This window comes from Carassius auratus, chromosome 19, assembly GCF_003368295.1.
Source record: "Carassius auratus strain Wakin chromosome 19, ASM336829v1, whole genome shotgun sequence".
Lineage (NCBI taxonomy): Eukaryota > Metazoa > Chordata > Actinopteri > Cypriniformes > Cyprinidae > Carassius > Carassius auratus.
Genome location: NC_039261.1, coordinates 9015882 through 9039844, shown reverse-complemented (window position 1 = coordinate 9039844; position 23963 = coordinate 9015882). Strand labels below are relative to the sequence as shown.

The window sequence follows — 23963 nt, the reverse complement described above, 5'->3', positions numbered from 1 at the left end:
CTACAGATTCAATTAATATTTTAAGACATTACCTTGTATATTTAAATCCAATTATATACATCAAATTCTTCATGAATAATGATAATACTGACAACAGAAAGGCCAAATATTTAATATTCATGGCCTATTTAGGACAAGTTCTTCATATTTAAAAAATAAAATAAGTTATTTTCAGTCTCATTAGGAAGATTTCTCACTGTCCTAAATATTTTAACGATGGAACATTAAAACCAAGTATGTTTATCCAAATCAGTTTAGATGTTTTTCTGGCCATGTCTGAACGGACAAACAAAGGACATTTGTCAGTCCTGCACCTGTAGAGGCTGATGGTTAGTGGATGTGACACCGGCTCTGCCAGAAATATCATCAACTGCTGTCTGAGCTTCCACACCCTCGGGACAGATCAAACCACATCTTAGTCACAAAAGTCAATTACACTGAATGTGATTAGCCATGAAGTTAAACCTTTAAACTGAAATGCCAAACCAAGGGAATCAGACATATGCCTTAGTTTCTGAGATATGAGTAAGATGAATTTATGCTTTAAATAGCAAAGAATATTTGGGATGTGTGTATAATATAATGTATAAAAATATATGCAAATTATAAACAGGGTCACATATTTTATGTACAATGTAGAGGCAGAGTTTTTACATATGGACAATTACAAAGAGGTGAAAGATTGTCAGTATATATATATATATATATATATATATATATATATATATATATATAAATTCTGAGAGCACAATAGTTTTTAGTGACATCTCCAATAAAAGCAACAGACACTTTGAAAACATGAGCAAGAAATGTCACTTTTTGACTTCAAACTTATAACTGTAGCTCAAACAAGCTTAATGACGTGTTGTATTTACACCATGATAAATCAATTTCACGTTAGACTAAAACAATTACATGGTAAATACCAAGTCCAAGATACTGACACAGCTCACAAAGAATGACCCAACTGTCACAATTTCACCTCAAACCGGTTGAAACACAACACTATGTACAGCTAAACATCTCTTTTAAGTACAAGTACAGTGTTGTAGTCCAAAGTAACAAAAAAAATTATATTTATAATATACAGAAAAAAGAGACTTGCTTGTTTCCAGAGAATTGTTGTATTGAATAGATAAATTCACATTGTTAGGAAATGTGAGCATTCCTATAATGTAAATCCTTAAACTGATTTTTGCATGTGATGTTTAAACAATAAGGTATTTGATTCTCATTTAGCAGATAATGATGCATTTATAAAGAACACTTTCATTGTAGTTGCACATGTGCATTTGATATCTGAGTAAGTTGTTACTGCATTCTTGTGACAGGTAATGCCAACTCGGTGACAGCTGCCTGTCATCACATGCATCCCAGACGCGGCTGATTTGAGCCAAGAGGGTCTTGTTATCCTCACAGTCGTCCAGTCTACACACGCTTAAATATACTGCACTGTATGTGGGCGTGCTATTCTACATTTAGTTTCAGAAAACACCAAAGTATTTCTGACGACATCATTTCTTCAGGCTTAGAAAGATGGGTTGCTTTGATTTTAATAACATTTGCAAACCTACAATATATGTATGCTTTTGTATGTATCACTAGCAGTTAAAAATTTTGTGGTCTAAATGATTTTATATATATTTTAAAAAAGTATTTTAGGCTCACCAAGGCTGCATTTATTTGATTAAAAATAGAGTATAACTTTTTAATAATGTCAAATATTATTACAATTTTAAATTATTCAAATTAAAAAAAAAAAAAAAAATTAAATGTAATTTATTACTCTGATGGCAAAGCTGATATTTCAGAAGACATTACTCCAGTCTTCAGTATGATGTTTCTTATTTTTAGGAAACATGTGAAGAGATTTTTTAGGATCCTTTGAAAAATAGAAAGTTCAAAAGAAACTAAATATATGTATTAAAAAATATTGTAACAATGCAAAATTCGTATTTGTCACTTTAATGCACACATGCTGAATAAAAGTATTAATCTCTTTAAAAAAAAAAAAATTTTTACTGACCCCACATAGTTTACACAATTTATTTTGCTCTAATTTCTTCATTTGGCGCTTCTTATTTTTTGCATAAATCAGTGAGTCCCATCAGTAATTTGTGTTCAAACAATGGCAAGTGAAGAAAAGTGGATAATGATCACTAGTTGAAAACGTGAAGTAAATTTGGTGCATTCATGAAACGTGGATTTTGGTTTCCAAGAGGAAATACACTTGCTGGTAAAGTAGCACTCCAGAACACTGAAAATATGCCTTGAAATCAGACTTTCATAAATACAATCTGCACTCTAAAACACGGGAGCTTATTCAATATATATATATATTTTGTTTTGTTTTTGTTTACGGAATACATTTTTGTGCATATCTATGCACAGGTTTATAAATTTGCTTTTAAGCAGTCCTAGATTTGTCCATGTTGTTCATCTTTTCCTCCACACCCCCTTTCGCAACAAAGACGAGGCAGAAAAGTACAGCTGCAAAAACAATAAAGCAGTCAGGAGTCTCGCAAGACAGATAAAAAGCTATTTTCAAATGCGAAATGACCGTCAGACAGATCTTCGTAACCTCCTTTGACATTTCACCACCATCAGGAACAGGATTCAGGCACAGAAGAGCTTTCCTTTGTTCAGAGACAGATGAGCATAGCCTGTCCTCTGGAGGACCGCTTCCCAGTGGCTTTAGAGAAACACTCACAAATCAACACATCCTTTGGTTTTTTGCAAAGTTTCTTTTTTCATTTGTGGCCACGGGCCCAAAAAGGATGTGAGAGGAGCCTGACACTAGCAGCTTTAGTATGACATTTTAAAAAGTGCATCCCATGTCTGTATTTTTTAACGTTTCCTTTGCATTTCAACTCGCAGAAGCAGAGTTGAAGAGAATATAAACAAAGCCTTAGAATAATATTTCAACAGAAAGGGCTTTGCCAACACAAGGCTTTGAATGTTCTGGTGTCAGCGCTTAAGTGCTGTCTGAGTCGGGGAGTTTGCGAACGTTCAGTCAATCTGAGTCTCCAGTCTCCAGTTCGATTGAATCACTCTCTTTCCCAGTATCATCTTTCTCTTCAAATGTTTACGCGTATGTGTCGGCCGTCTTGAGGGCCACTAGCTCGGAGTCTTCTGTTTGTTTACCGTTCAAGTGTTCACTGTTGCAGTCATTATGGTACATGAAGGCGGGCACCTCAGTGATGGAGGTGGCGGTGTAGGAGGTGGATCTCATGGAGCAGTGCTCGCGCCGCCGCTGACCCCACTGGGCTTTGTACTGCATCCACTGCCTTTTCAGAGCTCCCTGGACCTGCAACATGTTACAGTCTGTTACAATAGAACTTTTACTTATTTCAAATCTTCACTAAGCCTTCACCTTTGTGTCATAATGCATCATTTAGAGATTGAGGTCAGTAGAATATTTAGAAAAGTCTCTTATGCTCACCAAGGCTGCATTTATTTGATCGAACATCCAGTATTATAGGAATACTGTCAGATATTATAACTATTTAAAAGAAGTATTTTCAATTTTACTCTATTGTGATTCTTCGTTGTGTTCGGTGTTACATGATCCTTCAGAAATCATTATAATATGTTTATTTGAATCTCAAGAACCGTTTATTATTATTATAAAACCCATACTAGTAATAATGTTATAATATAAAAATCATAATACATTTTTACAGGATTCTTTGATCAATAGGAGGTTCAAAAGAACAGTATTTATTTGAAATAGGAATATTTTGTCATCTTTTGTTTTCTTAGTTTCTGAAGAATTTATAAAAAAAAATTAAAAAACCTGACCCTACATTTTTATGATTTTGGCTGTCCTTGTGCATTCGCCAGTGATGTGTACAAAGTTTGAATGTGTAATGAAATTGGCAACAGCTATAGTCATTTTTCCTTGTGCTCAGACGTCTCCTCACTCACAAGATTCTTTGAGTCTTTGTAGTTTTATTATAGCCATCCTTGAAGACGAACTTGATTTAAACACAGTCTATGATCGTTTGCTACATTCAATATGCAATATATTTAAATCGTTAAAAAATCAGCTTTTACTGAATTGAACGTTAAAGCAATTTCATGTGGCAGGTTTTAGTTTAACATCTGTTTTAATCCGGTACATCTGGTGTCCCAGAAAAGTACAATTGTCAGGATGTTGTGATTTGACAAACTGCACTGAGTTAATTTAAAGAGAAAAATGACTTGCACTTATGTGTTTTGATTAATTGAGTACCATTTAAGGTTAAATTATGTTATTATTTCAACCTCTGTGTATTTAGTGGATTTGGAGAATGTGGGAATTATATTAATCTATTATTATCATAACTGAATTTGAAGTGCCAATTACCGCTCTGTGTATTTTTAACACTTAACAAAAGGAGGATATTGGATCAGGCGCAGTCTAAAGGAGACAGGGGCATGCTGGAAGGACATTAGACGAGAACGAATCATTCCGCTGAGGTAAACAAACACCACCACAAAGAAAATATTATTCTGTGTCAGTGGCTCTTTTATTGTCCTGAAACTGGAGCTGTGCTTAGGACACATCCAAATAGTTTGTAGACGCGCTGATGCTGATGCGAGCTGGCTGCTCATGCATAGGCTAATAATTGACCCATTTTCCAGGCCCAGAAATAATTCAGCATGTTTAAAACATGACTTTACACATAGGCGGATGAAAGGCGCTAATTCATTCCATTCAAGTTCATGCCAGGAACCTCATGCTGAGTATTCGAATGAAACTGTCTCTTCATTGTTTTGGTTTTGTCATGCATAAGTGCTCTAAGTCTGTTTTCCTCAAGTCTGGTAAATGTACTTTGACGTGCTTGTTGGTATTTACTGCCACTTAATACTCTTTTCATGCACCCCCTCGCTTCCAGAGAAACGTTGAAAGCGTCTGGCTTTCAAATAGATGTTTAGTGAATGTGAAAATACACGACGTGAGAAATGTCTCCGTCTTTTGTGATTATGACCAGCCCTTGAGAAAAATATATCAGAGTCCGTATAATGATCTCAATCAGGCTACTTGAAAGAAGTTTAAGCCTACATTTAGGAATCATGAATTTAATCAAATAAAATTTCCATCCGTTTGACTTACTCAGTTTGAACATATGAACTTACAGAACTAATACATTTAATGTGACATTTAATTTAATGTGAAGTCATGCATAAATGAAACAGGCAAGATTTCTGCTCTCAAAAAAATCATGCATTATTTATTATTAACTATTTGCGTCTATTTGATTTAATTTAATAACTCATCTTTTTAAAATGCATTTAAGTAGCTTAAAATCTGCATACATTTGTTTGAAATCAGTTCAATTTTTTTCCGTTAAAAAGTTGCTGTGGAACAGACAATATTCAGTGAGTTAAAATGTATGAGATTTAAAAATGTTTGATTTATTGATGATAAATATATAAACCTGGTTATTAGATTAAGATTATTAGTTTAGACACAGAGTATGGTAATGTACTTGCCTTTGCCTCATTGATAGCTCACAGACTAATTTTACTACACTGGAAGTCTTCTAAATCTCCTCCCACTTTTTCATGGTTAGAAAATTTGTAGCTTTAAGAGGTTCCACTGACACATTTTATAAAAACTGGGGTCCTCTACTTGACTTTGTTAAAAAAAAAAACTGATGCTGTATATGAATTTTCATGCCATATTATTTGAAATTAGCGCAGGCCAGACTGTTTTCTTTTGTGGGCCGGGTATGGCCCGCGGGCCGTCTATTGAGGAACACTAGTTTAGACACATAGACTGTTACTCCCTAAAGCTTTTGTTAAAGTATTCTTAAAAGCAATAAAAGTCACCAGTCATATCATGTGTGCTTCCTGAAAGATCATAGAGGGAAGTGGCATCAACCATGTCTGAATCAATGTGTCAGTTGCACAACATGGGCAGGTACTCAACCAGAAACTGGCTGAACGCCTCACTGACTTCCTGATCACCAGCCACAAGCAATTTGGTGTTTTGACAAAACGTCAAGCTATCCCAAAGGTTGCGTCCTTCACAGGGGGTGGTTTCACTTAAATTTAGCCCCTTTTATAAGGATGACATTTCTTTTATAAGGCATTATTTTGACATTCTTTAATGTGATGTGGCAAGTAATTGTCATTATTTAGTCAGCCTCATGTCACATAAAACCTGAATCCTGAAGTCATCTGAAGGCATTTGATAGTTTTTATCAGAAAAGGGTTGAAAATTTCGATAGTTTTTCACTGATAGTCTGAGGTACCTCTTGAAAGTCCTTCTCCATTCCATATATTCAAACTGGCGATTCAAGTTTAGTTGAAATACATGTGAAATTTGACATCACACCTTTGACAAGAGACATCTTGCCACACTATTTTTTTAGTTTAGTTTTTTAGTTTAAGTGTGAATTATCTAACACAAACAAGTCTCATGAACAACAGTACTTTTATGAGGGTTTTGTGATTTTGCAAGGAAAATAATAATTATATTCTTTAAAAACTTAAAACTGAATGACGTAAGGTACATTATGGAAGTGTGTTTCTGCCACAGAATAAAAAAAAAGTAATTGTGACTTTTTATTTCACAATCTAGTCTTTTTTTCTTACAAGTCTGAGTTTAAATCACAGTTTTTTTTCTCAGAATTGTGAGATTTAAAGGCAGAATTGCAAGATATAAAAATAATTTTGAGAAAATTCTGATATAAAGTAGAAAAATTTGGACAAATTATTATTATTTTTATTCAGTGGTACATATTTTGCAATTTAGAAAAAAAACAACAACAACAAAGATATCAGAATTGTGAGATAAAAAGATGATAAAAAAAAAGAAAAAAATAGTTTTTTTTTTCTTGACAGAAACAAGCTCCCATAGTAAATAAGGCCACAATTTGAGTGAAATATGCAGTTATGTGTTATAAGGATATTGCTCAGTTAACTTACCTCTCCATTGAAAAAGCAGAATATGGTTGCCACCAGCAATCCCTTGCAAAGCAGAAAACACAGAAGCATTAGCAATCATTTTGAAGTGTGCTCCACAAGTAAAAAGAGTTAACATCTAGTCTGAGTTACCTGGTAATGCATTAATATGTGCATGATGTAATCGTATATCTCTCCTGCCAAGCGGTTCTCTGGCCGCCAAGGGAAGATGACGAACTGAATGCCCAATAAGGGCACCAGAATGAGGGTGGCCCTCACTGCCTTCATATACATGTTAGACTCAGCTCGATGCGTATCTCTCAGTTTGGTCACCAAAACCCGTACTATGTTCAGCAAAAAGAATAAATTGACCTACAAAATAAAAAAATCAAAATAAATTCCATTGTTCTCTAAACAGTCCTTAACTAACATGCTCTATTTAGATTTTTATTTCACACAGCGTTGCCACAATTAAGCTTGATTAACTGTGAATGAACAAAGCCACTGACTCGATAATCCAATTTTAACAAAAAAGCGATCTAATGAGATGTTAAATGCAATATTTGTCATTTTTGCACCAAGAACATCAGATTGCATTAAAAGTTTTCCTCAACAGTAAGCATACTCAAGTTTTTTTTCAATATTCAAATGGATTATTCGGGGCAAATACATAATAAACGCTGTGTGAATATATGCAAAAACTTAATATAACCAAGAAATATATTCAATAAATGTAAAAGACGCTGACTCACTAATAAAGCTGCCATGATGGGGCCGTGAACCACATAGAGCAGATGTGTCTCCACACTCATCCAGCAGCTAGTGGAAAATATAATAAATCCCATATCAGACCCACTGTCCACTAAACCTGGCCTGTCTTCTGTATTTACTGCTGAAAAGCAGTGAACATTACTCACTTGTCATCAAAGTATTTCTTCCTCGCCACAGCATGGATGGATGCAGGCACCAAGGGGAATCCTGTTGAAAGGAGAATTGAGACATTAGTCAAACACGAAATATTATACCTATAATGTAAAATGATTGATAACACTGTAACTGTTATTAGACGCCAAGCCATGACTTGATCACTTGATTTATTGAAGTATTTAAAATCATAGCGCTGTACAAACTCAGCATCTATAGGCTAAATAAACTAAATTGATTTTGATGCATGAGGAATTGGGCACTGGAGGGGACGATTATCAGTGAATAATGACTGATATCATTGAATATCTTCAGATGACTTGGAAAAAGATGCATCGATGATATTCACTATGTTTCCATCCACCTATTTTTATAGGCATTTTGGAATATCGCATAAAAAATGCTGGATGGAAATGCCAAGATGCGCATCAATTCTAAAAATGCACATAAAAAATGTATGCATACAGGATAAACGGACCCACTTTATATTAAGTGGCCTTAACTACTATGTAGTTAAATTTTAATTATTAGTTTGGTACAATGCACTTATTGTGTACATACATGTTTTTACATTGTACTTATATTTGAAAAATATCTGCACATAATTACATCTGTAATTAATTTCTGTAATTACATGTATAATTACACGTAATAACCCTTAAACTTACCCATACCACCAAATCTGTCCCTAACCTTACCTGTTTCCCACCTCAATAGCAGCAAAAAGAAAAGTTGCAATACAATATGAACACTATAAGTACATTGTATTTATTTTTTGATGTAAGTACATAGTAGTTAAGGCCACTTAATATAAAGAGGGACCGGATAAACTTTTTTTCTGATTCGGAAAAATTTGCATAAACTACAATGGAATCACATTTACCGCATACCACCATGCGCATCAAAAAAGTTACGTGAGTACTTATTCCCCCTACTTTTCTTAGTGATATTTAGCGTCAGCTTATCAGGAAGTGATGATTTTGTTCTCTTTGCTTCGATGGAAATGGTGGTTTATTCGCAAATGTTTTATGCAATATTCCAGTTTGTGCATTAGTTCAATTTGCATCTTTGGATGCAATCATAGCTATTAACTACTTTTATAATACATCTAGGGTTCAAGATTAACTTGGACATTCTACAAACATTTTTGTTCTGCTTTTTTTCATGGGTAAATGTAAGTCATAACAAGAGAGTGAAACAAGAACATTTGAAACAAGACAGTTAGGGCCTGATCTTCCGTAAACCGTCATCATAAAACTGCCAGTTCATGGGACTATCAAACCATGAACCGCAAACATCCACAAATGTCCAGCACATTGTTTCCTAAGTGTGGATTAGCTGATTTGTCTGTGTTTAAACAAGTGTTTGTGCCGTCGACAGTGTTTTCTGTTTATGGAGCAGGAGGACATGACCACGGGCAAATGTATCCAATAAATTATGGAGCAAAGACTGATGAAACAGCTGCCTATGAAAACAGGTCACGCTACACTCCGTGCTGAGCAAACAGGGAGGGTGTTCATATTTACAATTTAGGGTTTGCTGACAGATGGGAAAGCAAAACTAGGAGCAGTGGGGCAGCAGAGCTGGCAGAGACTCACCCCAGCCCAGAAGATAATACCAGTGCAGATGCTGCTCCTCGGCAAATACGGCCACCACAATCAGCGTGTGCAGGTAAATCCCCTCACAGAGCATCCAGAAATAGTTACAGCCCAGCATGTACATGTGGAAGAAGTGAAGCACCTTGCAGCCAATCTGCAAAAGGGGGAAAATGAAGTAGACAGGTGCTTTAAGTTTCACTGCAACAGGCAATTTAGGCAAAAATGAAATCTGACAGGACAGCCCTGCTGAAAAAACTAGCTTACGGCAATGTAAATGACCATGGTCCATGCTCATTTATGCTGGTTTGGTTCTGGTCTAGTTAAGATAACTGCATTCAATAACGAATGCAGTTGTCCTCAGCTGGTTGATAAAAATTATGGTCATAATTTATTTTAAAGTCCAATTCTTTCTATTAACAAACCATTGACTTTTGCCTCAGTAAACTTATAATGTGCTTGTTATTAATAGTTTGGTTTAGTAAGGGGTAGGATAAGGTCATGCAGAATATTTGCTTTGTAATTATTAATAAACAGCCATGTTATCAATATGCATGCTAAAAATACTGTAACGACTAGTTAATAGTGAGAATTGGACTCTATACTAAAGTGTTTCCAAAATTATTATTACTATCAATTTCATGAACTGTACATACAACATTATTAACATCGTTTTTCAGTTTTCAAGTTTTTCATATTTTCATTTAATGATTTAATGTACATTTACAGCCTTATAATTTGTGTTTTCTTTCACTGGCATTAAATTACACAAAGGGAATAATGGCAAGTTTGACAGCTTTATCTCTTTATCTCTATGACCAACATAATTAATCTCTCGATATTTTGCTGTGGGGACAACTGAGAACACAAAAATTATTTTTGTTATGGTTTCACCGTTCTGTTCACCACTGTTGAGGTTGACCCAAACAACGTCTGAATGTGAAAAGGGTCCATTTGTGAAATTATTAACATGACATAGACTGATTAGGACAAGTGACAATTGTGTAAATGCATAAACAACAGCAGAAGTGTGATTTAACAGCCTAACACATTGAACAGACACTGATCCAAATGTTGTTTTACTTTCAGCCAAATTACTAAGTGACAGATGGATTCACATCAAAATACCATAAAGTTTTTTTTTGTGGACGGCTCAGCTTTGAGATCATCAAGAAAAATATGGAAAGCATTTTCTCCTTCAAAAGTACATTTATTTTGCTATTCTAATCATGCATATTATTAGGATGGATAATAGATAGTGGATTAGGATCATTTGTTGCAGTTTATTAACTACATTTGGCAGTGTTTATTTTTTTCAGTTGTCCATAAGAACAGTTTAGACTAAATATTCACAATTTAATTTTTTTTAAACAGGTTCCAGAAACGTAAGTTCACATTCTGAGTTCATTCACAAATACCTGCAGAATATTTATTTTGTCCATTTCTATCTCTTTGACATTAATCTCTACATGTTTGAGATGCTCCTTTTCTGGCTCCTTTTTAAGAACATGTGTGCAGTTTTAATTAGAAAATGCTGGCAAAAGTGTCTATTCTCAATCCTCTGAGCTCTGGAACACACACCTCCCAACAACACATCAGTCATCCAGATGAACATTTTACCATATGTCCATAGCTCTCATCTACCTGCTGCACCCACACAACTGGCAGCAAGTCCTCGCACATGTTACTCTCCACGCACAGCTTTCCTTTAGAAGTCAAGGCTTCTTTACTTCAATTCAAATGTCCTTGATATGCAATGGCATTCTTGTCAGACTATGTCAGAAACGGAGGGTTTAAAACTAAAAGTGGGTCTCTGTCTCTAAACTCTTCTCCTTGAGACTGGGGATGCATTCTGTATTGATTCTGCAGAGTTGGAAGGAAAAACAGAAGGAGCTTGTTCTCCAGGCTGAACAAGGACACCATAAATTAAACACTAAGAATGCACCCACCCCTGTAAGAATGCACATTTCAAGACATCTGCATTACACTGGCTGCGTAAAACGGATATCATTTTGTGTAAGCATGGTACAAGGTTTTTTTTTGTTGTTGTATGAAGTAGTCTGGTGAATGTGATCATGCATCTCTCAGACACAGCCCAATATTCTCAGGCAAGTAAGAACGGTGATTATCGTCTTTCTGCAACTCCAAAACTACACCTCCAGTGCACTCTAGTCCTTTAAGAACTTCAGAATCTATTCATGCAATCCTCCACACATGATGACAGGCCCTTTCAAACCCCGGACAGCAGGGTGCAAAAACTCATTTTAGACTGTCTCACTTTTTGGCTCTTTTTATATCAGAAAAAAAGAAGAATAGGCAATTCTCCTCAATCACATTAGATACAGTAGCTAAAAGTGAATGTTTTTCTTGAAACGCATCTCCTCACCACACCTCTTAGATCATGCAGTTCATTAAAGTGTGGCAGATTTATGTATTCCTCCATACAGAACGAAACCTGAAATGAACATTACTCCAAGCTAAATATAATGAGAATTAAACAGTTTTGTGGTGGACTCAAAATGCGCTTCATTCAAATAGTAAAAACTCTTGTACTTGCCAGATATAGAATATATAGCTTAATGATCTTCATTCAAATTTATATACGGTTTTTAATCAAGTCACTGTTTAAAATTATATTAAATTAAATAAAAAAATAAATTTATGCATTTAGCAGACATTTTTATCCAAAGCGACTTACAGTGCATTCAGGCTATCAATTTTTACCTATCATGTTTATGTCACTGCACTGTCAAGCCAACATTGCGCTTGACAGTGCAGTGCTCTACCAATTGAGCTACAGGAACACTATATATATATATATATATATATATATATATATATATATATATATATATATATATATATATATATATATATATATATATATATATATATATATATTTATGTATATGTATATATTACATTATATGTAATGTGAGAAAAAGTTGTTGTTTTTCTCATTATTGAAACTGGATATATAAACTACCATTCAAAATTTTGGGGTCGGCCCAATTTATTTATGCTCAGCATGACTGCATTTATTTGATCAAAAATACAGTAAAAACAGTAAATCTTCTTAACGGTTTTCTATAATATAATATTTAAAAATGTAATTTATGTCTGTGATGGCAAGGCTGATTTTTCAGCATCATTGCTCCAGTCTTCAGTGTCACATGATCCTTCAGAAATCATCCTAATATGCCAGTTTGCTGCTTGAGACTCACTTCTTGAACATATTAAGAAACATTCATGTTGAAAACAGGCGTGCTGCTTAATATTTTTGTGGAAATTATTCTATATTTTTTTCAGGATTCAGCATTTATTTCAAATAGAAAACTTTGCAACATTCTGAATGTCTTTACTGTCAATTTTGATCCAGTTAATGCATCCTTGCTAAATATAAAATAATTAAATTCTTATTGTAAAACACAATAAACAAATATTCCTGACCCTGAACTTTTAAACAGCCTTCACACAAAAATATGTACTTTGTTCTTTGAAGGTCCAAATGAAATTGTAACAAGGAAAACACATTTGATTAGATCTGATGGAGTACAGCTCGCATTACTGGCAGTAATAATGATGAGTAATGTGGATGTGAGGGCACACACCGGATTCCTCTGCACCACTTTGGGGTTGTTGACCACAGTTATAAGGTTGACGATGGTGAAGGCTGAGTTGAGCACATACGAGCAGAACAGGTTCTTGTGTAGAGTGATTCTCTGACAGCTCAGACTCCTGCATGAAAGACAAAGAAATATTAATCAATATTAATTCATGACAGAAGAGTTTTTTTGAAAAAGAAGAATTCATTTTGGCAGTTCATTTCAGGAGGGAAACAAACCATCTTTTGTATATTTTAGATACATAATCAATCAAAAATCATTCTGCTTTCTTCTGATTAGATTTTTCACAAGCCTCAAGCTCTCAACTTTTCAGCATTTCCAAGATTTGCCAGATTTAGTCTGTTCCATCCTTAAATGCCTCTCTGCAAAGTCTGCATTAGATTAAGACTGATTCATAAAACTAGGCACACATGCAGAGCAAACTGTTACAATTAGTCTGACACGATCAGGAAACTCAATAAAATACACTTCTGCTGCTTGTTTCTGACACTGGTATTCTGTCAGATATGCAGCGCTGCAGATGCTACACACAGCCAGAAACAGCACAAGGTTTGACTTGATGGTTTTTTTTTCTGGTATTTAGGAATAATCTATCCAATTTCCTCCATGTGACCTCATCCGGAATTGGCAGGGATCACTGATGTGCAAATGTGGGTGGCCATACTGTATGTTAATATCAGGAATCTAATCTAGTTTTAGCCCGGTTTCGTTAAATATGTTTTTTTTTTTTTTACTTTTGAGTTCTAAATGGTACAAAATGTTTTCATAGTACAATGAACTCTTTTACATCGAAAGATCAAGGAGAATTTGATTCATCGTGATATGACCCATTTAATGAAGTAAACAGAACTAAAATTAAGTGTCACCTGAGGCCTGAGTATTCTGGCTTCATTTCAAATAATGTGATTGTCAGATGTTTGCCTGTTTTTACGATGTTATTGCGTAGTGGTTGAAAATAAAAACTTGCAAGGGATTATATCAAAGCTGGATTTATGAAGCTTTATAAGATCAAGGAATTTTGATCAAACTGGGCTTAAAAGGTAAATTCTATATATAGCGAGAGAGAATATAAATTATACAACAGCAACTAAAAAATATAAAGCGATATGAATTCAAAATTATGTAAAAGGCAATGTTGGGCAAAGAGAAGTGTGATTTTTAAGTAAAAAATGCTGTTTTGTTGTTTGTCAGGAGTTGTAAAATAATGCAAATTTGGGAGTTCACACCTGCATCAGCTATCTCTGTCAACAAACACAGCTTCTGTTAGACAACCAGTTTATCTAGATTTTGCTGTCAAAAGATAATGATAAAATATATTTGCACAAATGGCATCACCCAATTAAGAAAGTCATGCTACTCACATGATTTGACTCAATTTAACCTCAATTTGAGTGCAAAGCTTCTACTGGAGCACTAGAGGGCTGGGAGTGAAAGCTGAGCTCATTTTCCAAAGCTATTTCCCATATTCCCAACCAAATATTTCTGGCATTATTCGGGGGCATAAATTAAGGTTTAGTACAGCTGTATGCTGATACGTACCTCTCCTAGCACCACATCTGGACCCAATAAGACAACATTAAGACTTTGACATCTCAGAAGATCAGACTGTAAATATCACCATTGCACGTAAAAACAAGCGTTGCTATGTTACGCTTCCAAAAAAACAGTTAAACACAATTTGTTTTGCACAGTAAAATTTGTACAATTGCAAATTCATCTCCCATTAACCCTTAAAAAAATTATCAGACTATTTAGGAAAAAACAGATGTGTCTTAAATGTTAGTTAAATATTGATATTGATAATATATATATATATATATATATATATATATATATATATATATATATATATATATATATATATATATATATATTTAGATATTATATATTGTCTGTAATTTACATTTTCAGGGACATGAAAAATTGCATGTATGTCATAATCAATATTGCACAGCAAATTAAACTGCTCACATCAAAATATAATTGAATTAAATATAATTCAATATAATTAAATTCAAAATAAAATTTAAAAATTTAATTAAATATAATTAGATTAAATTAAACTTTAAAAATTGTTTTTCTTAAAAACAAAAACAACACAACATATTTAATGAGCACTAATGTTGAAATAAGGTCTTAATAGAAATATGCTTTTAACACTAAATATTAATCTCTCAACCTTTCAATGATTGCTTAGTGTACTGCAAAAAAAAAAACAAAAAAAAAACCCTGTGAGATTGTACGTTTACTTTCTGGATTCAACTGTCATACTACGTGACATAAAACCCAAAGTTTATGTGCCATCTAATGCATATAAGACTCTTTGGCTCCTATATGTAATTACCCATGAAATTAAGTTTACCCTAGGGGATATAGACATACGGAAACCAAGTCAGTATGAAATGACACACAAAACCTGACAAATAACGTTCGTCATTTGGCTCAGGGCTTAGTGCAGCTCTGCCAGACAAATGGACACCAAGGGTTTACACTCAATAAAACACGATGCGAAACTTTCGTGTTTTTTTCTTCTTTTTTTCTGCAGTGCCAGAGCCAGACCCAAAGGACCTTTTGCTGTGCACAGTTCAAACAGTTGGCTTCTATTAAAAGTTAATTTGTTAATGTTAATGAAAGAAGCATCTCTAAATCATTGAAACATCCATAAAAACATGCACGCTCCTTCAAGTGGATTATAATTCCTACAATGAAATGTAATGTTCTGTGATCTTTTAATTTCAAGCACCAAATCAGTCATTTTAATAACTTCAATGTGAGCAACATGAAGGGAAAAGAGCATTTTCTTTGACACTACTATACCTTTAAATATTAAAGACATTTAAAACTATCTTGATATTTGAATCTAAGATTAAAACTCTGGGCATTCTCTCAACCAACTTTATGAGAGGTTTTTAAACTGTAGTGGAGGTGTTCCCATTTATGCTGGGAAATTATTAGCTGCATTTCTTTCACAATCCAGTCCAACCAAACCATTGAAACTTGTTTGTAAAGAAACTGGAGTTGAGTTCATTCTCCTACTGACAGATAAACTTTCAGCCCTGATTTTTGCCCCATACTGTCACGGTTTGCTACTATGAAGAGCACAGAGCAAGGAGACACAGAGTCAAATTCAAAACTTATTGACTTTAATTATATCCAGAGAAACACACCTAGCAATGGTTGACATCAAAATTTCCAGACAAAGGAGAAAAGAACTCAAATAGGGCAGATAATGAGGGGGAGACAGGTGAAGAGGATAACTAATAATGAGAAACACCTGGAACTAATAGAACTAAATGGGGACAGGAACAGGAAGGACCAAATAAGGACAAACAGGAATTGAAAAGGAACATACACATGACACATACTTTTTTTTTTTATATTCATTTTATCAGGATTTTCCTAGTTCTTTTGATTAAAAGCTTTTCTTGTTTATGCACCAAGCATTTATGGACCACCTTTCCTAGACAGTGTTCAGGTGGTCTGGTTTAACATTCACATCCAAATAGCTAAACCAGCAATGCCAGCTGAGACATCAAAACACTTGGATATTGTTTGTATGCTTTTCCTAATTTATGCCTTCGTTTACTAAATCTGTAATACTTTACAGTCTTCTGGATACTTTAGGTCACCGATAATCTGAAAAGTCAGAAAAATAAATGCTTTTTAGATTGATAAAATTAGTATAACTTGTTAATCCATAAAACGTGGTAAGCATTTTAAGGACCCACAGCTAGGGAAATCAAGGATAACTTGTAAGTAAACAGTTTTTCATCTGTATTTTTGTCTTCATCAAAACAATGTGACACTGAAATAATTGCTTTTGGGTTTCAGTGCGTATCCTAACATGAATTACATTCAATTTGCAATTCAATCAAATGAGAAGGTTGGTTTAGATTTTGATGCATTTGCGAGACACTGTATATGGTAATTCAGTCAATATGCCCAGAAAAAAAAAAAAAGTTTTCCTTACTCTGTAGAAGAAATTGCCTGAACCGCGGTTATATATAATTCAGAGGTTAACGCATTTAACTCTGGGTTCAGACAGCATTTCCGTGTGGCCCTGCTGACGGGAATACGATCCACCTTTTCTATTGGGTTTGAATTGGCCGCTATGATAAATGGGGTAACTGAGAGCCTCTTGGTAAATCTCTCTTTGAAAAGCTTAAACGTTGACTCCGTCAATTAAATAAATCTCAGACATCACCGCAGCAATCTACCTCTACACCGTCATCGTCAACAGCTCTGACAAATGACAAGCTGTTTGAGAGCAGACAACACAAAGCCCTGCCAAAAACAAGTAAACAACTGAGCAACCCATCATCAAGAGGTTTATTGATCGCTCGCTCTGAACTAACTGCAACTGTGCAGCAGATATCTCAAGGTTTCTTCAAGTCATATGGGTGGAGACAGATAAAGGAAGATGTAAACTCACCTGAAATAAAAGAAAATGGCCAGCGAGATGAGAAGGGACACTATAGAAAGAGCATGACCCACAATCGCCATGTAGTACAAAATATACGCCATCTGAAATGAGAAAAATATTGTTATAGTTAGACTTTTAACCATGCTCTCTTGAGATTCACTTAAATTTTTGGGGTTCAAGAGACTCATAATGAGACCCTAGTGTAGAAATAATAATATACATTTTGAAATTCACCTTTTATATTCTTGTAAATCATTATTCAGTATTTTTATAAGGAGAACCCTAATATTAAAAAGATTCCAAAAGAGCACAAAAGATCAAAACAGTTTATATACAGATTGTGCACCAGTTGTGTTTGTCACTGCAATTAAATAATGCTTACAGGGTGTTTAAAGTGTATTATCACATTAATATCCTGAGTATAATCAGTTCTCACAAGATTACTTACTTGCTTAGATTGGGAAAAATATCAACTTTTAGGTGCATTTTTCAAAGTATTACTCATAACATGATAAAAGAAAAAAAGAAGCATATTTTGATGTGTGATATTGAACAGCAACAAGGTTTCAAGCAACAAGGACGAAATCTTAAAGTAGTAAGAAGGCTTAAAAGTAGCATATCTCCATTTGAAAGTGCATATCTCAATTTGTTGTACCTTTTTCATAAACTCCATGCAATTTCATCTGGTCTGATGGAGGGAGTGCACATACTTTATCTAAGCTTGTCTGAGCTGACATTTTCGCTGCTCTCCCTCTCTCTATCCCTCATAGTTTGCAAAGCAGCAGTTGTACGACACCGAAAATATTATGTTATGAACAATTTTCAGAGCCACTGCGTTGTAGTTAAACTGAAACTGCCTCGTGTGGACCTTTCCGCCTTTACAGTCTAAAAGAAACACTCAAATCCAACATGCCCTTCAGGAACAGCTTTTAAATCACATACCGACCAATCTGAGATGTACTGTATGTATAACATTTATACTTTAAGGTATGTTTGCCCAGAAATGTTGATCTGCTGATTATTTGTCCTTCAGCCATACATGTTTAAATGCATGCTAAATCACAGGAAATAAGGTCTGTATGCATTCTAAAACGAGTAGGAGTTTACTTTCATAACATCTGACAATTTAATTCAGAGATATTCATAACACAATGTTAATTTAAGACAGGTGCATACATTAAAGATGACCTACCTTGAGCTTGTCCTTGGTGTGAGCAATGCAGAGCGTGTAGTTGGACCATGTCCTGTTTGTCTCAGGGTGTCTAAACCAGTTTCCTGTCTCATCACAATACTTGGTGACCTTTTCTGAATAAACAAGGATAAAGATGTGGGAATAAGCCTCTATACTGTAGCTTTTAAAGTAACCCTGGTAACAGAAAGTCTTTGCGCTTTCAAATTGCTTTAGTACAGTTTTCAAAAACAAATCTGTGTTTTATATGCAAGTCGGTTTTCAACGTATCCTACAAAAACAAATTGTGTTGGCGTAGAGTAGTACAGTGGTTCTAAACTGGTGTTAAAGCCTAAATAACAAATGAATGAATAGTACCTGTAGAGTCAAAGTCAGGGAAGTAATTGGGACAGTTTTGAGACGTGTATGTTCCTGCTGGTGTGTCGTCCCAACATAGCCAGCCATCCCATGTGCGGTTGCAATATGGACCTTAAAGACAAGCACACAAACAATCAGGGCCAATTCCACCGTGCAATTGCTCTTTGTACTTTGCTCTATGAGTTTCTGATGATTCAATCAAAAACCTCTTCTGAGGCTCTCTGTTTGCACACCTGATTTGTTATATGGCTGGTCTCTGTTCATTTTCTCAAAGCATTTATATTGACCATCGATGATCTTCTTCCTCTCCTTTGCTTTCTGAGTCACTACAGGGCTGACCTGACTCTCAGCGGTAGGATCCATCTCCGACTCCGTCTCTAAAAACCCATGAACTGGCAGCGTCTGAAGAAGAAGGCTTCGTTTGAGTTTGCACATAAAAGAAATAACTGAATACAGACCTAGATGGATAATTAATGGTCAAGATTTGAAGTGGCAGTTGAATGTGTCATTTCTCTTTCTATGCAGTCCATAAAACCATATTTAAAGAGGAGGGTCTGATAATTCCAGTTAATTTTGGGTCCTACTTAATCCTCTCGAACCTTACCATTAACAGTTGATTTCTGCTTGGCAAGACATTTACATCTCTGTTGAAAACACCTTTCAAAAGTTTGGGGTCAGGAGATTTGATTTTGAAAGAAGTCTCTTATGCTCACCAAGACTGCATTTATTTGCTCAAATCAATTCTGTACATTTTTATCATCCATTATTCTAGTCTTCAGTGTCACGTCATTCCAATGTGGTTCTCAAGAAACATTTCTTACTATTATCAACAAGTTGTGCAGCTTAATATTTTTAAATTGAACATCCCGAATGGAAAGGACTAATAGGCTGATCCATGGCTCTGCATATTTCCATAATGCTCAAGATCACTGGCACAATGCGTTGTAAATATATCAGTTTGGTGACAGCACTACCTATTCATTAAAACTTATAAGCAATTGTACAGTGTTGTATTTATTTTTGCTTAAGGCGAACCAATTTTAGTGGTATAACCAAATAAATCTTCAGCTAATTACAGTGTGCTATATTTTACCTTTATTTTGTCCTTTGAGAATGTGAGACAGTGGGACCAGGTCTTATTGATGGATGAACTGTGTACCCAGTTGCCAGATTCATCACAGTATCTGGTTACTTTTTCTGCAGGGAAAAATAAAATTTAGTGCAATGACTTGAGCTTAAGTGTTCCAGAGATTAACTCCAGTATTCGGCCTCTGGAATCAATCAATCTTGTGTGTTAGAACAAACATACTGCGCTGAGTCTCAGACAGAGAGACCACTATCAGTGAACAGCGGAGAATATCAATATTTCAGCGCCTCAGCAAACTCCTATTATATCCTTGCTAAGGTCACTGCTTTATTTCACTGACATTTAAAATCAGAAATGTTTGATATGCAACATTGTCCCATAGCAAAGATCCTTCCTTCCCCTTAGAACAACACTCCATGTCAGCTAATAAATAATTTTTGCGCTTCTAAATAAAAGCTCATATGAATGTTTCGGAGACAATGATTTTATCACCTTTGTTTCATCATAGGACATCATGTATTGTCACAGTAGCTTGCTGTTCATGCTTTGGAATTTCCTCTTTGGATCAATATTTTGTGTTTTATAATAGGTAGACATGTAACATATGTCATGCCTGCTGTAGAATCTCAATGTTTTGCAGTGTCTGGAGCACTTTGGTCTGGATTGACAAACCAGATGTGATCGTACAGAATCTTACCCAAGGGGTCAAAGCTGGGATAGTCAGGGCAGTTCTGTGAAGCAAAGGTTCCAGCAGGGGTTTCATCCCAACAGAGCAAGCCATCCCAGAATCTGCTGCAGAACGAACCTATAAAAGTTGAATAGATATCTTAAACGGGTCATTTTATGAGGAATTAAATGATCCTTGATCAAGAGTTCATTGTACATTGAAAACGTAATGTAACATTCTGAACTCTAAATGGCCTTCCCAGTAAAGTAAAGCAGAACATTTATTGAAACAAAGCTTCATTCTGAATGATCCCAATGTTAAAAACTAGTTTATTTTTGAGAGTGTCCCTGATTGTTTTAGTCTGATCCAGTCACATTTTTACACACATTGTTTTGTGATCCGTAATGCTTTGTAAAGGAGCTGTTGTTGAAAGATGGGGTAGTTTCAAATGTACTGGACTCAACCACAAACTCACAAATGTGAATAAGTCCAGGATAGGCCTACATCACATCCATATTTTACATTTTTATTAACATCCGTATTTGCAACTCAGTACTGTAGTGAATTATAAAGCAGTATGCAGTGATAACATATTGGGTTTAAATTATCTTTTTTATTAAAATGATTTAAAGGATGCTGCCTTGGTGCATTAAAGCCACCAATACACCTACCGCTAAACCCTATAACCGATCTACACTTTATTTTCCACTTTTTGATTATTTATTTAATTTTATGGAAAATAAATGCCTATACGATCTGATATGCCATGTAAAAAGGGGGAAGAACGAGTTCAGCAAAAGGTGAATTCGAACTCGGGTCAGTTGCATCATAAAAGTCACTGCTACAAACTGAACCTATGCAACTGAAGCCATTGTTTAGCAGGCATCTTTTGTAATGTTGACTAGCCCAATCACACATTGGAGGGTGGAGTTAGTGTACATAGCCTTTGCCAATAAGGTGGGTTTTTTGTGCTTAGTGTAAATAGACATTCCATTTAAACAAATTAAAAAGACCCCATGTTGAAAATATATATACAATATGATACAAGTCCTTCAAAAAATATTGTCCCACCCCATCTCACTCCATTGGTTGAGTTAGTGGTGCATTGTGGGCCACTCAAACAGACTAATTTTGAAAGTGCAATAGCACCACAGTGTTTACACTGGGGAATCAACTAATGAATGTCTTAAAGTTGTCTCTGAACATTAAACCGAGATAGGAGAAAGTACTTTGAAGAATCTGCTTTGAAGATAAACCTTTATTGTTTCTCTGATCACCTTGTGATAGCTTTCAGCCATTTAGTGTTCCACTACCAGCACTTAACAAGGTTATGAAAAGAGTAAAAGCACCATTGTCTGTCATTCAGATGAAAATAAATTGAAAATACAGCAACCTGTTTTATTATTGGATCCATCTCGGCTCAGAAGCTCCAGACATTTGTACTGAGACTCAGTCATGATCAGCCTCTCTCCCTCCATTGCCATCATGACAGGAGTAAAGGATAAGTCAGTGGTGGGCTCTGCTTTCGTCTCTGTTGTTCCAGCCTTTGTTGCACTCTGCAAAGAAAGATGAATTTGAGTATAGCAGCGGGGATGGGCAAAATCCAGTATTTAAGAACTGTCTCCCTTTCAATTCATGAGCTTGAATTTGAAATTAATTGACATAAATTTAATAAAATAACTACTTTTTTAGCAAAACTATTTTGCTAAAAAAATGAATGTAATTCAATTCAATTCTTAAAAGGGGAAATGGCTAATGGTACCACGATATATAAATTCATTTAAGAAACTGATTTAATTAATTTGATTTCATGTTAAGGAAATGTATTTAAAAAATAAAATACAAATTGCGTTCATATTTTAGTTAAGGGACCCATTCTAACTATTATTAACTACGATTTTTGCCTCAATAAACTCTTAGTTTTCAGCTTATTATTAGTTAGTAAGATAATGGTTTAGTTTAGGTATGGGGTAGGATTAAGGAATCTAAAATATAGCAGTGCAGAATAAAGCATTAATATGTGCTTAATAAGTACTATTAAACAGCCAATATCCTAGTAAAATGCATGCTAGTAAGCAACTAGTTAAAAGTGAGGATTGGTCCTTAAAATAAAGTGCTACCCAAACTGCTATAACTAACATTACCTATTTTCTGTTTCTAAGAATAATCCATATGCTGTGTGTATGCTAACATGTTTATGGGTATTTTAAAAGTGCATGATAAATAAAGATATGGTCTCTGAAAAGAGAAAGTCGTCTCAGAGTCGCCTTAACGAGTCGTTATAGTTTCCAATCTTTTGACTGTTACCAGTATACATCTGGGTAACACATTTGCATAATCCCCACCTGCCCGTGTAATACGAATAGAGTCTGATCTGTCCACAAACACTTCTGCTATTAGTGTGTTCACATGACACAAAACGCTATATTCAAGGATACCACAGAAATACAATTCAAACCTTTTGTTTTGTGCATGTTATTTTATAAAGGACTGCTTCTCTAATATAGGCTTTTATCTTCGTTGGCTTCTAATTTTCTTAATTTGGACTAACAAGCTCTCCAAACCACAACCTGTAAGTAGTACAATTGATAATTTAAGTGTACATTTTCAATTGAGTGCTCAACATATCAGGTTTTTGTGCTAATATGATATGTTTATCTAGTGCAGCTTTAGGTTTCCAGGTAAAGTACCATATCACTTACTCTTACTGAAGTAACGTTAGTTCTGATAATTTGCTGTGAACCCAATATTTCCTTAGAATATGTTGATTAATGTAGACTGATGTTGTTCTAATTATTTTGTTTAATAATAAAGAATGTGTAGTGTAGCACACAGACTTTACAATCATTGTCAAATAGCTGTTTATTTAGCTGCACTGGCAGCTGACCAATCAGACCAGAGTAGGCTTAAGGAAGGGAGGGGTTTGCTCTGAACTTGCTTGGAACAAATCATTTACTAATCATTGGCAAATGACTCTAATATTAAATGTGTATTCTGAGAAAATTACAATGTTTTCTGACCTTAGATGCATTTAAACCTGTTGGAGAGGACTCCAACACCACAACATTAGGACACTTTAAAATACCACATGACCTGCTCTTTAAAAGCCATTTCTGAATGGCACAAAACCTCAGCAGAAACAGCGTAAACACACCAAAGTACTTTTTTTCCCCCTTGGGAACTCATATGAACACCTACTCG

At 34.9% G+C, this 23963-nt stretch overlaps 1 protein-coding gene across 1 annotated transcript in view; it reads right to left on the bottom strand.

Annotated features, from left to right (window-relative positions):
- Nucleotides 1–701: 701 nt before the first annotated feature.
- calcr (calcitonin receptor) overlaps nt 702–23963 on the bottom strand; it is a 47050-nt gene continuing 23788 nt past the window's right edge. Inside the window, exons 3-16 of the mRNA XM_026288799.1 lie at nt 22156–22318; nt 20793–20900; nt 20102–20205; nt 19242–19410; nt 19009–19119; nt 18655–18767; nt 17472–17563; nt 13025–13151; nt 9417–9570; nt 7812–7872; nt 7647–7713; nt 7048–7266; nt 6919–6960; nt 702–3307 (exon numbers count right to left, since the gene is read on the bottom strand). Of these exons, the coding sequence (XP_026144584.1) occupies nt 3086–3307; nt 6919–6960; nt 7048–7266; nt 7647–7713; nt 7812–7872; nt 9417–9570; nt 13025–13151; nt 17472–17563; nt 18655–18767; nt 19009–19119; nt 19242–19410; nt 20102–20205; nt 20793–20900; nt 22156–22318 (1752 nt within the window). The 3' untranslated portion in view covers nt 702–3085. The remainder of the gene's footprint in view (nt 3308–6918; nt 6961–7047; nt 7267–7646; nt 7714–7811; nt 7873–9416; nt 9571–13024; nt 13152–17471; nt 17564–18654; nt 18768–19008; nt 19120–19241; nt 19411–20101; nt 20206–20792; nt 20901–22155; nt 22319–23963) is intronic.